General features: G+C 45.2%; 1 protein-coding gene across 1 annotated transcript in view; it reads right to left on the bottom strand.

The window, feature by feature from the left end:
* The window catches only part of PIK3R6 (phosphoinositide-3-kinase regulatory subunit 6), a 38,004-nt gene extending 21,130 nt beyond the window's left edge, over nucleotides 1-16,874 (bottom strand). The window contains exons 1-4 of the mRNA XM_079966023.1: nucleotides 16,190-16,874; nucleotides 2,207-2,275; nucleotides 1,199-1,375; nucleotides 221-350 (exon numbers count right to left, since the gene is read on the bottom strand). Coding sequence (XP_079822149.1) covers nucleotides 221-233 — 13 coding nt within the window. The 5' untranslated portion in view covers nucleotides 234-350; nucleotides 1,199-1,375; nucleotides 2,207-2,275; nucleotides 16,190-16,874. The remainder of the gene's footprint in view (nucleotides 1-220; nucleotides 351-1,198; nucleotides 1,376-2,206; nucleotides 2,276-16,189) is intronic.
* Nucleotides 16,875-17,699: the final 825 nt, after the last annotated feature.

The raw sequence follows: 17,699 nt of genomic DNA, 5'->3' as shown, positions 1-17,699 counted from the left end.
TCAAGAGCCTCTTTTTGTGTGTTTGCTGCATCAGACTAACACAGCTGCCCCTCCGAATTTTATTTCTTTCTTTCTCTCAACTGTGCAGTGGGGGAACTAGAGACACTCAACTTTTCTCACCTAAACACCTCATGTTCAAAGAGCAAGCAGAAGCCGATACGGCACTTTGAGATGCTTCTGTGAAGATGAGACTAATGATCATAACAATAACAACAGTAACCTGGGTTATCCATGGTTGGGCGGATGTCGCAGCAGGTGGTCGTGAAGTTATCTTTTCCAGCACTTCTGGGAGAACTGGGTGGCCAGAGGGTCCAGTTTCACTGAGCATGACCTAGTATCCTCTAGCACTTCTGCAAAAAAAAAAACAAAAAAAAACAAAAAAAAACAAGATGGCAGTTGAGAGTGCTTGAATTCCATGTTTAATACCAGGGAACTGACACTGAAATGATAAGTAGCCGTGTAGGTGTGTTGCGGCAAAAACAAAAAAGAGACTTATGGCACCTTAATGCGTTTTGCTATTGTATCCACTTTTGTGGATTACGGCCCACTTATTTCACACTAAGCTTATTTTACCCCAAAATTTGTTGGTGTAAGGTGCACCAGGCTCCATGAAAACAGAGGGAAGGAGACAGTGTGGTTTTCACACTGTAGTTCCAACATTCAGTGTGCACCTCTTGTTCAAGAAGCAACAAGCTACATTATAGCATGCACCACTGGATGGTGTTCTCAGGAAAAGGGATCTAGAAGATGAGTGTTATAATTCACAATGGCACAGAGAATAGGTGGGTAAGCTGTGGCCCTCAAGATTTTTTGTTTGACTACAACTCCCATAAGCTCTGACCATTACCTATCCTAGCTGGGGCTGATGGGAGTTGTAGTCAACAACATCTGGCATGTCACAGGTTCCCCAGTACTGGCATAGAACTTGGAGAAATCGCTGCCATAAATTACTGGTATTGTGCATGCTGGATGAAGGGCATGTGTGGTTGTTAAGGAAGTTGGCCAGACTCTTTCCAGAAGGAGATATATCCTCAGATCAACATATTTGTAGCATTTATATCTCATCTTCACCTCCCCCCCCCACCAAGGCAACATAGGAAATCAATTTCTAGATGATTAGCATCAGGAAATATGCCCAGGACAAGGGCTTGGCCAGAATGTCAATAACTCTGCTAGAAATAAAGAAAGGTCCACTTACCCAGAATACTACAATGTCCTTGGCATCAGGCAGCGGCAAGACAGCAATCTCTACAACCACACCCAGGCTCTCCTGCTGGGATGCTGTCGGATTTCTTTGGAAGCTGCCAATCTCCGTCAAGTGGGAACACGCCCAAGACAAACTTGCTTTACCTGCCTCACCAGTACCAGCCAATACCTGCAAATATTTGAGAGAGAGCGAGAGAAAGAAAATCAGAAAAAGGAATGTGTGGGCTCCTCTTTGTCCATAGTTCCCCATCGCCTATGACCACGTTTGTTTCACTTGCTGCAGATAAACAAGGACAGTTCTGTTAGTATTTACAGTTGCCCTGATAACATTATTCTCTTCAAAGTGATTTCCTAAGGCTTGAAAGGAAACTCTTTTCTCTGATTGTACTCTCTGCCAATTATAACACATTCTTCAGCAGCAGCCATAGGCATCTAGCTCAGGTGGGCTGGCCCACTGTTATTTGATTCACCTGCCTTCCGTTTCCTCTGTGTTCCAGCTCCCCTGTATATTCTGCCAAGATTCTTGGTGATATCCCAGGACCACTGGCCCATGCTGTTTAGTGCAAAGCCGAGATAGTAAAATGCCTTTATTGCTTGGTCATTGCACCGCACTATATTGAGGTGGGCAGACAGTTGACTGGGGTGTCTGGTCATTTGCAGTAAATTGGCAAAGATTTCTGACTCCCAATTATTTAACAATGGCAGCAGCAAAAAGGTGCCTTCTTTGCCCTCTTAAATTAAGATTGCTGAAATTATGAAAGGTTGAGTAAACCAGAGTGGGCTTTTCCCCCCACAAAAGAACTGTGAGCTCATTTTGGTCCTGGAACTAGCTAACTAACTAGAATGTGCTCAGACGCACCCTGCTTTTTTAAATTCTAATTTTTCTGTCCTTTGCTCCTGACTCAAGTTAGTACGTTGTGGGATTTTAGTAAAAAAACAACAACAGACTAGCTCCAAAAAGCCTGAAGTTTTCTCTATCCCTGCAGTAAATGATGCTCACCTTCTCTGAGGCTAGGCTGCCCTGCAGAGATTTCAGCAGTTGTGCTCCAGGACTCACTTCAAAGGGAACCTGAGGAGCAAAACCAGAGACACGACATTAGTTTCTCCTCCTCAGTAGCAGAACCAGAAGTGTAATCTTTGCAGCCTTTGAAACATGAGTAGAGTCACACCAGTAGTTGTTATGCTAGCCCCTGCCCCCTCTTGCATCCAAGTTAATATAGGAATGACTCACTTTAGGAACAGGCATAGGAGTAACAACTTTTAGAGCATGGGGATAGTCAGTGTGATGCTCTCCAGATGATGATAGACAACAGCCCACATCCATCATTCCTGACTATTGGCCACTCTGTCTGGAGCTGATGGGAACTGGAGTCCAACAACATTTGGAGGTTTCACCACTTTGGCTACTCTTGTTCTAGAGGGGTCACTCATATTAATCTGTTGCAGCAAAAACAACAGAGTGTCTAGGGTCAACTTAAAGACTAACGGATTTATTGTGACATATGATGACATTAGATGGGATCTTCATCAGATGGATGAAGACATAGATAGGCTGTTGGGGTAACACGCCACCAAAAAGCTGCCCACCAGGAGATAAAGTTGCATCACAACTCACTCACAAACCCAAACTTTTCTTATCCAGATTTAGAAAAACAGCTCTTTGAAGTGCTTCACCAGATAATTAAACCCTTTAACCCCACCTGCAATTATACAAGCAACGCCAAGTTGTTGTTAATTTGGAATTTCTGAACCAATAGAGAATAGTATTCTTTTGGAATTTTTTCAGACAGCCCATGGATCCATCAAGCCCAGTACGGTCAATACTGACTGGAAGTGGCCCGCCACGGTTTCAGACAGGGGTATTTCCACACAAGGGATTGAACCTGGGACTTTTTCCATGTTAATCATTTCATGTCCCTCTAAGCCACAGACTGCCCATTCCCATTTTCCATTCAATTATCCAATTCCATTTAAGAATTCAGTTCATTAAAATTATTACTGGACTACTTATGCATAATACTGAATAGGTTTGAAAAATAAAACCCGTTTGCAGAATTGGCTGATCACTTTTGACCATTGATGTATGTTCAAAGCAGTTCCCCCCTATTTATACCGTCAACACCTACTAGCCTGAAGCTTTCTCTCCCATCAGAGATGGTCAGCATCAGTCATTACTGTAGAGTGACACAGTCATTCATAGAAGCAGCCCCAAGGGGCCTATGCCACTTTACCATTTCCGCCATTCTATTTTTAAGACCCCGTTCAGGCAGAAGTGATTACAGACAGCCTAGCTTCCTCTTCACACCTTCCCTTCAGTGACGGCTGAGCTTACAAGAACCCCAACCCACAAGACTCCCATGCTGTCACAACAAAGAGTCACGCTAACCTGCCTCAGATTTTTCATATTCTCCATCAGGCCTGAATAGTGCTGTCAAAGAGCAAGCAATGAAGCAATGAGGAGAGCATTTCCCAGCATTCCCTGGGAACTATATGTGTTGTGAGGGAAGCCATATTGGGCCCTATTCTGTGTGGGGGGGGGACATGGGTAGCGCTATGGGTTAAACCACAGAGCCTAGGGCTTGCCGATCAGAAGGTCGGCGGTTCAAATCTCCATGACGGCGTGAGCTCCCGTTGCTCAGTCCCTGCTCCTGCCAACCTAGCAGTTCGAAAGCACGTCAAAGTGCAAGTAGATAAATAGGTACCGCTCCGGCAGGAAGGTAAACGGCGTTTCCGTGCACTGCTCTGGTTCGCCAGAAGCGGCTTAGTCCTGCTGGCCACATGACCCAGAAGCTGTATGCCGGCTCCCTTGGCCAACAAAGCGAGATGAGCGCCGCAACCCCAGAGTCAGTCACGACTGGACCTAATGGTCAGGCGTCCCTTTACCTTTACACACACACACACACACACACATATATATACCTCTGATAATGAAGAATGTTATAGAAGTCCCTGTGGGCCTCTAGATGTTGGACTGCAAACACCCAGCTTCCCCAACCATTTGGTTGGCTAGAGCTGATGGGAACAGCAGTCCAACAATAATCAGTTTCTTCAACCCCAGTGCCAGATTTATACACAAGTTAAGTAAACTACAGTTTAGGGCCTCAGATCGTGGCGGGCGGGGCTCTAAATACACCAATTTAAAGTTTTACATAACTGATCAAAAATAAATGAAATGGGATGTAGACTCTAAAGCAGATTTTATCATTCCGGTATGACAAAAATGTACTTAATGGCCACGCAATTATTTGTTGCCCTTTGTTTATAAATCTGTGCAGCATGAACTACAATATAGTTTTTATATACGCTAAGTAAGAAATCACAATGTATTTTAATGTAAAGGTATTTCATATACAAGTTGTCTTATTGCAAAATATATATTTTTATATGAGATTGTCAGTTGTATGCTCGCCTACATATGGGAATATATGCAAATACAGTGGTACCTCTGGTTATGTACTCTTAACCTGAAGCACCACTTTAGCTAATGGGGCCTCCCACTGCTGCTGCGTTGCCAGAGCACGATTTCTGTTCTCATCCTGAAGCAAAGTTCTTAACCCGAGGTACTATTTCTGGGTTAGCGGAGTCTGTAACCCGAAGCGTATGTAGCCCAAGGTACTACTGTATAAAGCTTCTTATTTATGTTTTCATTGTTCTTCCGCTTATAATAATACATATTTTGGGGTAATGCTGTGGGGTTTCTTAAACTCCACTTTGCTTATGGCCTCAGCACATCTTAATCCAGCCCTGCCCATTACACCACTTACTACAATTGACCTGCTTTTTCGAGACAAACATCTGTGATGCACCACTGTCACAGTAAGAAGAAAAGGGCTCAAGTCATTCTTTTCAGGAGGCACAGAGAAGCCATTTTAGTGGCATGAATACATCAGCATAGCACACAGCTAGCTGACAATTTCAGCCACAATTAGCTCTCGCACAATTCTTTTAAAGGAAGAACAGCCCACTGAAAAGCAGACATTTCTATTTGCCATGGTCTGCACCTGAACGTTGCCACCTGAAGAGTTCAAAGATAAGGAACGCAGTGTGAGACCGTAGGAAAGTGATCCCTTGTGTGGGTCAGAACAGAACTTCATTGGAATATACTGTCTTTGTAACATGTCGCTGAAGTTGCTTTTTGCAGTTAAGGTGCATCTCACAAACAAACAAGGCTCCTAAGTAAGGGACCATTCCTTGAAATAAGGATCGGGTGACAAGCCTATCTGCTACAGTACACATCCATTACAAAACAAAGGGGTGGAGGAATATGCAGAGCTTCACTATGGTTAAAGAAACCCCCAAGTTAGGCATATTTATTCCTAATAATAATACAGTAGAAGAATAAAGAACTTCAACAAAACAAAAATAAGATGTGTGCTCATGAAAGCATAAGGCAACAGGAACTGATTCCCAGCTCTTTCCCTAAAGCTCAGCATATTTCACAGAAATAGATTATGGGAGGGCAAAAAGAAATGAGAGATACCTAAGTTCAAACTATCTTCCAAACATTCCGAGAAAAAGAAACTTGGTCCTGTAAAGTTTGTCGTTTAAAAATGAATAGGAGGGATTGGGAAATCAGAAATCTCTGGATTATTGTGTTTTAATTTGGAATTAGGGGAGACAGCTCTAAGGGCCTGTAGTTGCATAATCCACCTATGAATGGGTGGAAGTGTTAATGAATAAGCAAACTTAACAATTCCCTATTTGCTTTACCTATTGCCATATTAATAGCTGATTGCCTCCAATAAAAAATATCCTTTAGATGGATATGTCTATGCATCTGTGCATGCACATACATGGGGAGGAAGACAATGTAATGCTAAGTTGAACTCCCTTAGCAGTGTACTAGCTACGCTAGTGGAATGGGTTGTGCAAGGAAAGGCACAGGAATCCAGCCTGGTTCTCATGACTGGTTGCTCAACAGATCTCTGTAGCCCTGATACTTTCTGTTGTACAACCAGCTTCTGCTAGCACAACATTTGCTCTGGATTTCATGCTTGTACCTAGAGCTGCAGCCCTCATAATAAAGCCCCCTGCCCTTCCAAATGACAGAAAGTTACTGTTGTATCTTTGTACTGAGATACCTTTGTCCCTGCTAAACTGTCTGAAGGCTTTGCTGTCTTGCTGTGCTAATCAACTGGTTTTCTTAAAAGACCATAGAGATGCTATTGTGGAAAGGTTGGATCCTGCTACATCGCTAGCAGGTTTTACTGTCGATGAACTGGATTGGGGCTGACTGTAGAAATGCACTGAGGTGGTTATGGGAGGCTGGCCAGTGACTGATATGAAACATCAGGAACATCGCCATGCACACAAAAGACATATCCAACCCAAAGGTGCCTACAACTCCACTCTCCACACCACCATTTTGATGCTCCTTAGCATACGTTGTTTGAATAGGCTTCACAACAATCCTGCAAGGAAGGCCAGAATTACAATTTCAGAATAAATCCAGGCAAATACATGTCCTTCCAAGTGCCCAACGGAATGCATTATGCTATAGAGGCATGAAGACAGCGTAGGAAACTCTGCAACAGTTGCCCCCAAATAAAGTGATAATTGTTTTGACAGATAATTGTGGGAGCTTAGCCTTTGTCAGCTAACCATAAATCCTGGTGTAGAAGAGGATGTGGTCTCTATCATCCATGAAACCAAGACAGGCTGGCCACAGAATGGCTTCCTATGACTATATTACCAGCACTATGTAGGCCTTCACTATGCAGCCAGGAACTTTTAGCAACCTTTGCTGTGCTGATGTATACTTGCAAATTTTCCTTTGCCCTGAGGGAGCGGCTCATGGTTTGTTCCAATATTCAGTACAGAAATGTGCATTTTCAGTTAGATTGTGTATGTTAATGTAATGTGCATTTGAAAGATGAGGTTCTAGGAAAGTACAAATGTGTGGCTTCAATTATGTTATCCTGCCTCCAGAAACAGATGTAGAAAAGACATGGCATTCTCATGTTTCTTATGTTCACTCATTATTATTGCAGTTTGCACATGCAATGAGTAGATCTGCAATTTTAGATCTGGTCCTAACCAATGTTGATGACCTGGTTAGTGGGGTAGAAGTGGAAGGATCATTAGGCGCGAGTGATCATGCTCTTCTGAAGTTTACTATACAGCGGAAAGGAGCAGCCAAGCATACTAGGACTCAATTTCTTGACTTTAAGAAAGCCGACTTCATAAAACTTAGGGAAGTGCTGGGTGAGATCCCATGGACAGTAATACTAAAAGGAAAGGGAGTTCATGATGGCTGGGAGTTTGTTAAGAGGGAGATAGTAAAAGCACAACTTCAGGCAATACCAATGAGACGGAAACATGGAAGGTGCCTAAAGAAGCCAGGGTGGCTATCTAAAGAACTTTTAACTGAGTTAAGATTAAAAAAGGATGTGTACAAAAAATGGAAAAGGGGGGAAACCACCAAAGAGGAATTCAAACAAATAGCCAGCACGTGTAGACACAAAGTCAGAAAAGCTAAAGCACAGAATGAACTCAGGCTTGCTAGAGAGGTTAAAAGCAACAAAAAAGGCTTTTATGGGTATGTTCGTAGCAAAAGAAAGAACAAAGAAACAGTGGGGTCACTCAGAGGAGAAGATGGTGAAATGCAAACAGGGGACACAGAAAGGGCTGAACTCCTCAATGCCTTCTTTGCCTCAGTCTTCTCCGATAAAGAAAACAATGCCCGACCTGAAGAATTTGGAGCAAATGATTCAGCAGAGGAAACACAGCCCAGAATAACTAAGGAGATAGTACAAGAATACTTGGCTAGTTTAGATGTATTCAAGTCTCCAGGGCCAGATGAACTGCATCCAAGAGTATTAAAAGAACTGGCAGATGTGATCTCAGAACCACTGGCAGTCATCTTTGAGAATTCCTGGAGAACAGGCGAAGTCCCGGCAGACTGGAGGAGGGCAAATGTTGTCCCTATTTTCAAAAAGGGGGAAAGAGAGGACCCAAATAATTATCACCCAGTCAGTCTGACATCAATACCAGGGAAGATTCTGGAGCAGATCATTAAGCAAACAGTCTGTGAGCACCTAGAAAGGAATACTGTGATCACCAATAGTCAGCATGGATTTCTGAAAAATAAGTCATGTCAGACTAACCTGATCTCGTTTTTTGACAGAATTACAAGCCTGGTAGATGAAGGGAGCGCAGTGGATGTAGCCTACCTTGATTTCAGCAAGGCATTTGACAAGGTGCCCCATGATATTCTTGTAAAGAAGCTTGTAAAATGTGGTCTTGACTATGCTACCACTCAGTGGATTTGTAACTGGCTGACTGACCGAACCCAAAGAGTGCTCATCAATGGTTCCTCTTCATCCTGGAGAAGAGTGACTAGTGGGGTGCCACAGGGTTCTGTCTTGGGCCCAAACTGGGAGGGGTGACTAACACCCCAGAGGACAGGATCACATTTCAAAACGACCTTGACAGATTAGAGAACTGGGCCAAAACAAACAAGATGAATTTTAACAGGGAGAAATGTAAAGTATTGCACTTGGGCAAAAAAAAATGAGAGGCACAAATACAAGATGGGTGACACCTGGCTTGAGAGCAGTACATGTGAAAAGGATCTAGGAGTCTTGGTTGACCACAAACTTGACATGAGCCAACAGTGTGACGCGGCAGCTAAAAAAGCCAATGCAATTCTGGGCTGCATCAATAGGAGTATAGCATCTAGATCAAGGGAAGTAATAGTGCCACTGTATTCTGCTCTGACCAGACCTCACCTGGAGTACTGTGTCCAGTTCTGGGCACCACAGTTGAAGAAGGACACTGACAAACTGGAACGTGTCCAGAGGAGGGCAACCAAAATGGTCAAAGGCCTGGAAACGATGCCTTATGAGGAACGGCTAAGGGAGCTGGGCATGTTTAGCCTGGAGAAGAGGAGGTTAAGGGGTGATATGATAGCCATGTTCAAATATATAAAAGGATGTCACATAGAGGAGGGAGAAAGGTTGTTTTCTGCTGCTCCAGAGAAGCGGACATGGAGCAATGGATCCAAACTACAAGAAAGAAGATTCCACCTAAACATTAGGAAGAACTTCCTGACAGTAAGAGCTGTTCGACAGTGGAATTTGCTGCCAAGGAGTGTGGTGGAGTCTCCTTCTTTGGAGGTCTTTAAGCAGAGGCTTGACAACCATATGTCAGGAGTGCTCTGATGGTGTTTCCTGCTTGGCAGGGGGTTGGACTCGATGGCCCTTGTGGTCTCTTCCAACTCTATGATTCTATGATTCTATGAGTAGATGAGGCTTCACACTCCATGGTGAAGCATTTTTATCTATGTCTGAACCAGAATAGCACAAAATTCTGGACGTTCAAACTAATTCTGAGAGAGAGAAATGAAAGTAGGCATCCGTTTAGCAGGGGTCAGCAAACTTTTTCAGCAGGGGGCCGGTCCACTGTCCCTCAGACCTTGTGTGGGGCCAGACTATATTTTTTTTTGGGGGGGGGAATGAACAAATTCCTATGCCCCACAAATAACCCAGAGATGCATTTTAAATAAAAGCACACAGTATACTCATGTAAAAACACCAGGCAGGCCCCACAAATAACCCAGAGTTGCATTTTAAATAAAAGGACACATTCTACTTATCTAAAAACACGCTGATTCTCAGACCATCCGCGGGCCAGATTTAGAAGGCGATTGGGCTGGATCCGGACCCTGGGCCTTAGTTTGCCTACCCATGCTTTACTGGGTGGCAGTGGGGTTCCTATTCTCATTCTGAAGGTGACTCCTTGGAGAGCTACTGATATTTCTAATAGGCAACTATGCAGCCTGCCTCACAGGCTTGTTGTACGATCTGTTTGAATAAGGTATTCTAAGTAGTACCAAAACAGTGACAGGAAAGTCTTGGGCATGGGTGGGGCTGCCTATGTGCATCTGTGACACCCGCTGGGGTTCCTGACATTCAATGCAAAGCGTCGCTGAGTCTCTCCCAGCCATTTCAGTGTATTCAGAAGCTCAGCTTGCGGGCATGGCGGGTCGCAAAACCTGCAGGCCATTTTGAAAGATCCAAGCAGTCTCCCAGCATTTCGATGGTCATTTGGGAATTCAGTTGATGCAGCAGGCAGCAAAGCCTGTAGGCAATTCCTCAGGAATACAGGAATACAGCGATATTCTCAAGCCCCCCCCCCCCCACTATCATTCAGAATGGCAACTCTTGAAAAAGCTTTATTCTGAGGCCTGTGGATGAGGGTGCCGGATTCCAGCTCCTTTCTAATGCATTTCAATGGCCATTTGTAAAACTTAGCTGATTTTTATGTGGATGAATATGCAACAGGTAATGGTACAATTTTGCAATTTATGCCAGTGCATTTCAATTGCTCTTCAGAAGTGCAATGTTCTTCTGTTTGGCCACTTCAGAACTCTCTCTGTAGACTGCCTAAAGACCAATAGGAACCATCCAAACTACCCTTCTTTTAATACATTCTAACTGCCACCTTAACATTTCACATATTTCTATGGCAATACATTCAGATGGCTCTGCTCAGCGACAGTTATGCAAGTCTTCACTGTCCATAGAGCTCTTTGGTGAATTTGGAATTCATGAAAGTAACATTTCAAGTTCATATTTGTTACCACTTACTGTGATGGTTAGAGTGGTTTAAAAAATAAATAAATCAATAGTTGAATGGCTATATTGCCAAACCAGAATGAACTTCAGTGGCAGGGATGATGTTAAGGGGTGGCTGAGCCTCATTCAGCATGGCCCATGGTCAGGGATGATGGGAAGTGTGCTCCTACAACATCTGGAGAGCCACAGGTTTCCCATCTCTGAACTCAGGAAGGGATCGGCTCTTTTCTCACCATCTTAGAACAGCTCTACCCATTACAGTTGCTGAAAGAAACATACGTTAAGCACTGAGTTTCCTGCAGCACTCTTGCAATGTGTGAACATCATAAGCAACTGACAAATGGTAATATTCAAACAATCAGCGGGGGGGGGGGGGGGGATGGGACCCCTCAGACTCTCAGGACAGTCTGTATGTGGCTGTACTTGAACAAAGGAACTTTAAAGAAAGACTGTAATGTGAAATCATCAAGAGGGTCAGTGCTATCACTTGTTGATTGAATTGGATTTTTATTATACTACATATGTTAATTGGCTTACCAATGGCCTAATGTCTGCGATATCAACATGTGTTTTGTGAATTACCACTGTTAATTATGTAATTATCGCTGTCTCTGTACTTTATGCAGTTCATTTCTCTCTGACCTCACTGTTTACAACCCCAAATGTGTAACGCACACACACAGCAGTAACCTAGGACATTTCATCTGATTAAATCGATCGTGTGATAATGAATTTGCTAATGTGCCACAAGTGTTACTGTGGATTTTGTGTATCTTTAGACATTAATATGTCTGGGAACATGTATTTGGGAAAACTACGGTAACTTACCCAGTGCACATACACTAGATCTGCACATATTTATGTGCACAGGAGGTGTTTAATGTCAGAAATAGTGCTCCTCACATCCATTGTAATGTATTGAGTTGCTTTTATTTCATTTTTGAAGACTGCATTTCTAAAAGGAAATTTGGGTTAAACTTAACTGAGTTTACAATGCTCAGCTAAGGGACTCTGCAATTGGATGAGCTCTTGCAGATAGTCTATGCTAAATGCATCAGGAGACAAGTGTCGCCAGTCCCTGCTTCACTGTTGCGACATACACATATTTTATAATATCAAAGTATATCCAACACAACAACTGTTACAAACAAGAGGCAAAAGGAGAGTTGTTGTTCTTTAATCAACCTTTTAAAAAGGTACACTCTGGCTGTACAAGATCAAAAGTTCCAAAGTACATCTGTAACTAGATACAAAAAAATACTTTTATCTAAAAGCTCACTCTAATCACAATGAAAGCTGCCCAACTAGCAACATTAAAACCCTCCAGGCTGTAAGGGAGTTTGTTTCTCAGGTAATTTTCCCTTGTTCCCAGGGCCCAGTTCCCTGCAACAATAGTACATGTAACAGTAATCTAAAATACCAGAGCAGGTGAACCTTATATGGTTCAAAATCCAGTGGCAGAACAGGTTATAACGGCTGACATAATATTTATTAGGAAACCAGAACAAAGCATAATTCCTGGCTGTAGGAAAAGAAGCAAAATCAGTACACTACTAATTCTGCCTTGTGCTTTCTCTTTCCTGTGATGACATTAATAAGGACAAGGCAGAAATACATGCTTATGCTATCTGTTTCATGTAGCCCAAAGCCAATTTCCATGCCAGGAGCCAACAAAGAAGAGAAGAAGAAGAGTTTGGATTTGATATCCCGCTTTATCACTACCCTAAGGAGTCTCAAAGCGGCCAACATTCTCCTTTCCCTTCCTCCCCCACAGCAAACACTCTGTGAGGTGAGTGGGGCTGAGAGGCTTCAGAGAAGTGTGACTAGCCCAAGGTCACCCAGCAACTACATGTGGAGGAGCAGAGACACGAACCCGGTTCACCAGATTACAAGTCTACTGCTCTTAACCACTACACCACACTGGCTCTCTACTTTGCTAGCATTATTGTTAAAGATTATTCAAGTAACATATGTGAAGCACTTGAAAGGCTCCAAAGGCACCATTTAAATGCTTCATATCCTTTTTAAGTACTGAAAAATAAGTCAGGAACTATTTAGGAACAAATAAATCTACCCCATGTCAAATCAGACCATTGCTCCATCTAGTGTCATATTGCCTGGATAAATCTCTCTCTTGTGTGCCAAACAAGAGCCTTTTAACTTAGAGCTGCCAATAACTGAACCTGGGACATATGTTCTCCGCCTAAGCTAGGGCCCTTCCCTATGGCAGGGTTCCCCAAAATTGGGTCTCCAGCTACTGTTGGACTACAACTCCCATCATCCCTAGCTAGCAGGACCCGTGGCCAGGGATGATGGGACTTGTAGTCCAAAACAGCAGGCCCATCTTTACCTGGGGGTGCAAGGGGTGTGACATAAGCATAATAAAAGTTAATTTGGGGGCTAAATTTGGGGGCGCTGGGTGGATCTTTGCACCCCTGCAGCACATATGCTAAAGACAGTGCTGCGTCCAAGTCTGGGAAACCCTGCCCTAGGTCTCCTCCTCCAGGGGTTGTGGACTACAACTCCCATCAGCCAGTTTGGTCAGGGATGGCGAGAGAGCTGCAGTCCAAAGCATATGGAGGACACCATAATAGATTATAGAATCATATAGTTGGAAGGGACCACAAGGGTAATTTAGTTCAACCCCCTGCAATGCAGGAATCTTTTCCCCAATGCAGGGCCCTGCCTTAGGACCACATGCTACATTTGAAGCACAATGGTTCATTGTAGGACTGCCAAAAGCTAGTGTCAGTCTGCTGCCAGTTCCTCCCTCGCTCTCTCGAGCTGAGCAGGCAAACTAGAGTGACATAAGACATGCTGTGAAGCTAGGGTGGGGTGCGCGGGTGGGGGGGTGGCAGGGAGTGAGGCAGTATCTGAACAGAACCAGTAAACAGCCTATCGGGCCCTGAAGCTGCTCAATCTGCAGCTGACTGACAGCCGGAACCTATGAACCTTTAAATAAGAGATGAAAGAGGTCCCACTGGGAGCTGGCAGGAAGCAGCAGATCCATTGCCAGGTGGGTGAGGAGGCATCAAGGGAGCAGCAAGTTCTAATACTAGGAGCATTGGCGTTTTAAGAAATTTCCTTCTTCGTGGAACTTTCAAAGAGATGTAAGGCCAACTCTCTGTCTGCGAAACAGGCTTTTCAAGGACTCTTTCTTATAGCCGAAGGAGGATGTGCAGACCAGTTCCTGGATGTTAATGATTCTTTGGAGAGTTCCTCCAGCACGTCATATTTAATTACTTTTTGGAAAAAGAAAATGGCCCTCAGGAAGCAACAGCCTGTTAAACTTTAGCATCTCCCCTCCCATTTCCACCGGTGGTTTCAGAAAAACAACCTGGGGGTGAGGTGGGGTGGGGGCGGGAAATTCCTACACTTGTTGCCAGATTTGTTCATCGAAAAAGCAGAAACTAAGTGAGACAGCACATGAAAAAATATGATAAAGGAGCCAAGGCACACACTCCATCTCTCACCGCATGTTATAGACAGCTCTCGTTCAGTCCCGTTGTCCTGTGTAAGGAAGCTGCAGTTGCTAGATATCATGTGTTGATCTCCCAGAGCCCTTTCTGCACTGAAATTATCCATGTGGACACTGGCTGCTCTCATGCACTGAATCAGATCCTAACAGAAAGGGCTTTAGGATACTTCCATTTATCTTGCATTACTGCACTTCCTCTAGATCAGGCATGTCCAAAGTCTGTTTTGGGGGCCTAATTCGGCCCGCCAATCGATTTAATCTGGCCCCCGTGGCAGTATATGTCCTGAGGTAAAATCCTAAAAAAAAAGCTCAGCAACTTCAAGCCTAAAAGCTTCAATCCTAAAAACCTCAACAAGTTGGGGGTAAGATTGTAAAACAAAGCTCAACAACTTTGGCTGGCCCACAAGTACGTTCACCCCTGCTCTAGATCATGTGGAAGGCTGTGGAGCCAACCATAATCACAACCACATCACGCACATTTAATGCACATGGTTTCCTACCAAAGAACCCTAGAAACTGTAGTTTACCCCTCGCAGAGCTACAATTGCTAGCACCCTAAACAAACTACAGTTCCCAGGATTGTGTGGGTGTGCCTTAAATATGCACATGTGAATCAGCGGTCACAGATCAAGTACCAGAGACAGATTTTTGTTATACCGCTTCCAACACCAGGCTGTTGGAAGGACTCTATTCACACATTCACCTGCAAAGAATCAAGGGCTGCCCAATCAAGTGATGGATGTGCATTTGCAAACAGGCCCATAATATATTATAAATAGCACTGAGCCAGGAGGACGAGCAGCTGCCAATCTGGGCATGGCTGCAAGAGGGCAACATTCCAACAAAATGTGCTTAGAGGGGGGAAAAACCTTCTTGTAACACAAGACAGGGTTTGCGCAAGTATTTGAGGAGTGCTTGTTCCCAAAAGGCATCTGCGAACTTCCCCACGCCTCTGTTCCAGATTGTGCCTCTCCCACGAGGAAGCCTGTAAAGTCTTTACCAGCAATATAAGAGGGCAGATCAAGAGAATAAACAGCTCTTCCTTGCCCTTGGGAGCCAGAAGGGGGCCAGACGACTCTCTGCAGCGACACACTGAAACTTTTTGGGAACACCTGTTGAATAGCATCTGGGCTTAAACGCTTCCTCTGCAGTTGTTTTGATGGGATCCATTCTGCACGGATGCATTTCTCCGGCCCACCCTTCCCAGAATAATCACCATCTCCCTTGCACATGAAATTGACTTAGGAAAAGGAAGCATCGATATCCTGTTGGAATAGCTTCCTTCCTAAGTTGTTTCTTGGCAGAAATAGAACTCTCTCTGTGGCTCTCTCCAGTGGCGTAGGGTGGGTTGTCAGCACCCGGGGCAAGGCAAGTAATTTGCGCCCCCTAACCCTAACCCCCAGATGTTGCGCCCGGTGCGGCCGGCCCCCCTGCACCCCCAAGGCCACGCCTCTCTCTCTCTCTCTCTCTCTCTCTCTCTCTCTCTCTCTCTCTCTCTCTCACACACACACACACACACACACACACCCCTCTCCTTGCTCATCATAATACAGTATGTACTGTACTAATTTATCCCTTGCTAGCCGCATATGCCACCAGGGTCTTTTCCTGCAATTTCACAAGGGCCCTCTCCGGAAAGATTTTGGAAAGGGTTGCCCAGATCCCGAACTCTAGAGCAGGGCTTGTTGGAGGGCGCGTTTTGAAAGCCACGTTTCCTAAAACCTTCTGCCAACATCTCCTTGCAAACCTCCAAAGAACGCTGTTTAACTCCTGGGACCTCTTTCCTTTTCGGCTCGCATTGCTCCAAGGTCTACTTAAGGCACATCAAAAGAAAACAAACCCGAAAAGAGACAGGTATCGAAAGCCAAAGCGCAGCAGTGCCGGTAGTGGTGGCGGCAACCGCCGTCTCAAGACAAGCTCAGCTTACCTCCGGGAGCCCGCTCGCTCCTTTCCGGAGGTCTAGCGACGTCTGGTTCCTCGCCGCTTGCCGCCTTGGCTCGGGCTGCTCAGGAAGTCGCCGGGCGCTCGCTCGCTCAGCAGAGCGCGCAGCAAAACTCGACGGCGCGTCCTACTATAGGACGAAAAAGAGCTTCCTTTTCTCGCCCAACCACAAGGCGACCGCGCCGATCGCCTCCGCGGCGTCTGCTGCTTGGGTTTTTTCTCGGCGCCGAGGAATCGCAGAGCTGCAACCTTTCGCTGGCCTTCGCCGCCACCTCTCCAGCTCCAGAAGTCAAGTGGGGACGGCGGCGGCGGCGGCGGATGCAGCCGCTGCCAACAGCTACACTAGGGAGCGCCTGACTCACTCGCCTGGCGCGCTGCGCCCTGCCCAGTCCGGGAGATGTGCGCGTGGGTGCCTCTGTCCGAGGAGAGAGGTGGCAGCGCTGGGCACCTCTGCCCTGGCACCTCCAACAGGAAGAGGCCTCAGCTAAATAAAGAGACGGACACAAACAAGGTTGCTACGAGGAAAGCGGGCAGGTGCTGCCCCGCTCCGAGGGCTTCCCGGCAGCGGGAGCAGCTGAGCCGGCCTCCCAATATCTCTTGGCAGCAGCAAAAGATCTCGATCTCGTGGGCACAGCGCATGGCGGCCCCACTCAATCACTCGTTCCCAGGCCCCCTTTCAGCATTTCTGCGTGTTTCCTGTTCATCAGTTTCCTCCTTCTGAGATGGTAAACTTTAAGAAAACTTTTTTTAAAAAGAAAGAAAGAAGTAGTTGTATGTACTAACCAACAACCACAGACGCACATCCTTGTTTTGTGGGGCGCACAGCTGAACCCCAAAGTTCTGTTTTGACACCACTTCCGAGCAACTCCTCAAGCTAGAAACCAAAGATGGGCAGTGTGCTAACAAATCTTCATTCCAAAAGCCCATCACTCAATGGACAATTCATACAATAAATGTGGGCAGGCGAGTTGCAGTGTTCTTTGAATTAAGGTTCCCAGAGCATAGGAGCCAACTCCTAGGGACCTAGATCCCTTTGGCCCCCAATAAAATATTTGAGGGGGCTGCCCCCCAAGTTAATTGGCCTTGTCATTCAAATGGTGTGTGTGTGTGTGCCACGTCTTGTGATCGATTATGTGGGGCAGGGCTTACCTCCCCCCCAATATTTTATTCAAGTTGGCACCCTACCAGATAGTCTCAGACTACAATACCCATTGGCTAAGCTGGCTGGGCATGATGAGAGTTGTAGTCCAACACCACTTGGCAACTCAGGGTTGAAGAACGCAAGTGTAGTAGGCATAGGTTGTAGTAGGGACGTATCCTGGGGAGATCTGGTTTCAAATTTCCACTCAGCCATGAAGTTTATTGGGGGACCCTGTGTAAATAGGCACCTCTGTCAGTGGGCAAGGTTGTTGTGAATCTAAAAGGGGAACAGAGGACTCTGTTCTGAAGAGGGGCATCTGAGCTGTTTTGAAGAGGAGTGGGATTTTTAAAAATGT

The sequence above is a fragment of the Podarcis cretensis genome (genome assembly GCF_951804945.1).
Source record: "Podarcis cretensis genome assembly, chromosome: 2".
Taxonomy (NCBI): domain Eukaryota; kingdom Metazoa; phylum Chordata; class Lepidosauria; order Squamata; family Lacertidae; genus Podarcis; species Podarcis cretensis.
The sequence above is the reverse complement of the archived record's forward strand: the minus strand, read 5'-3'. Positions and strand labels throughout refer to the sequence as shown.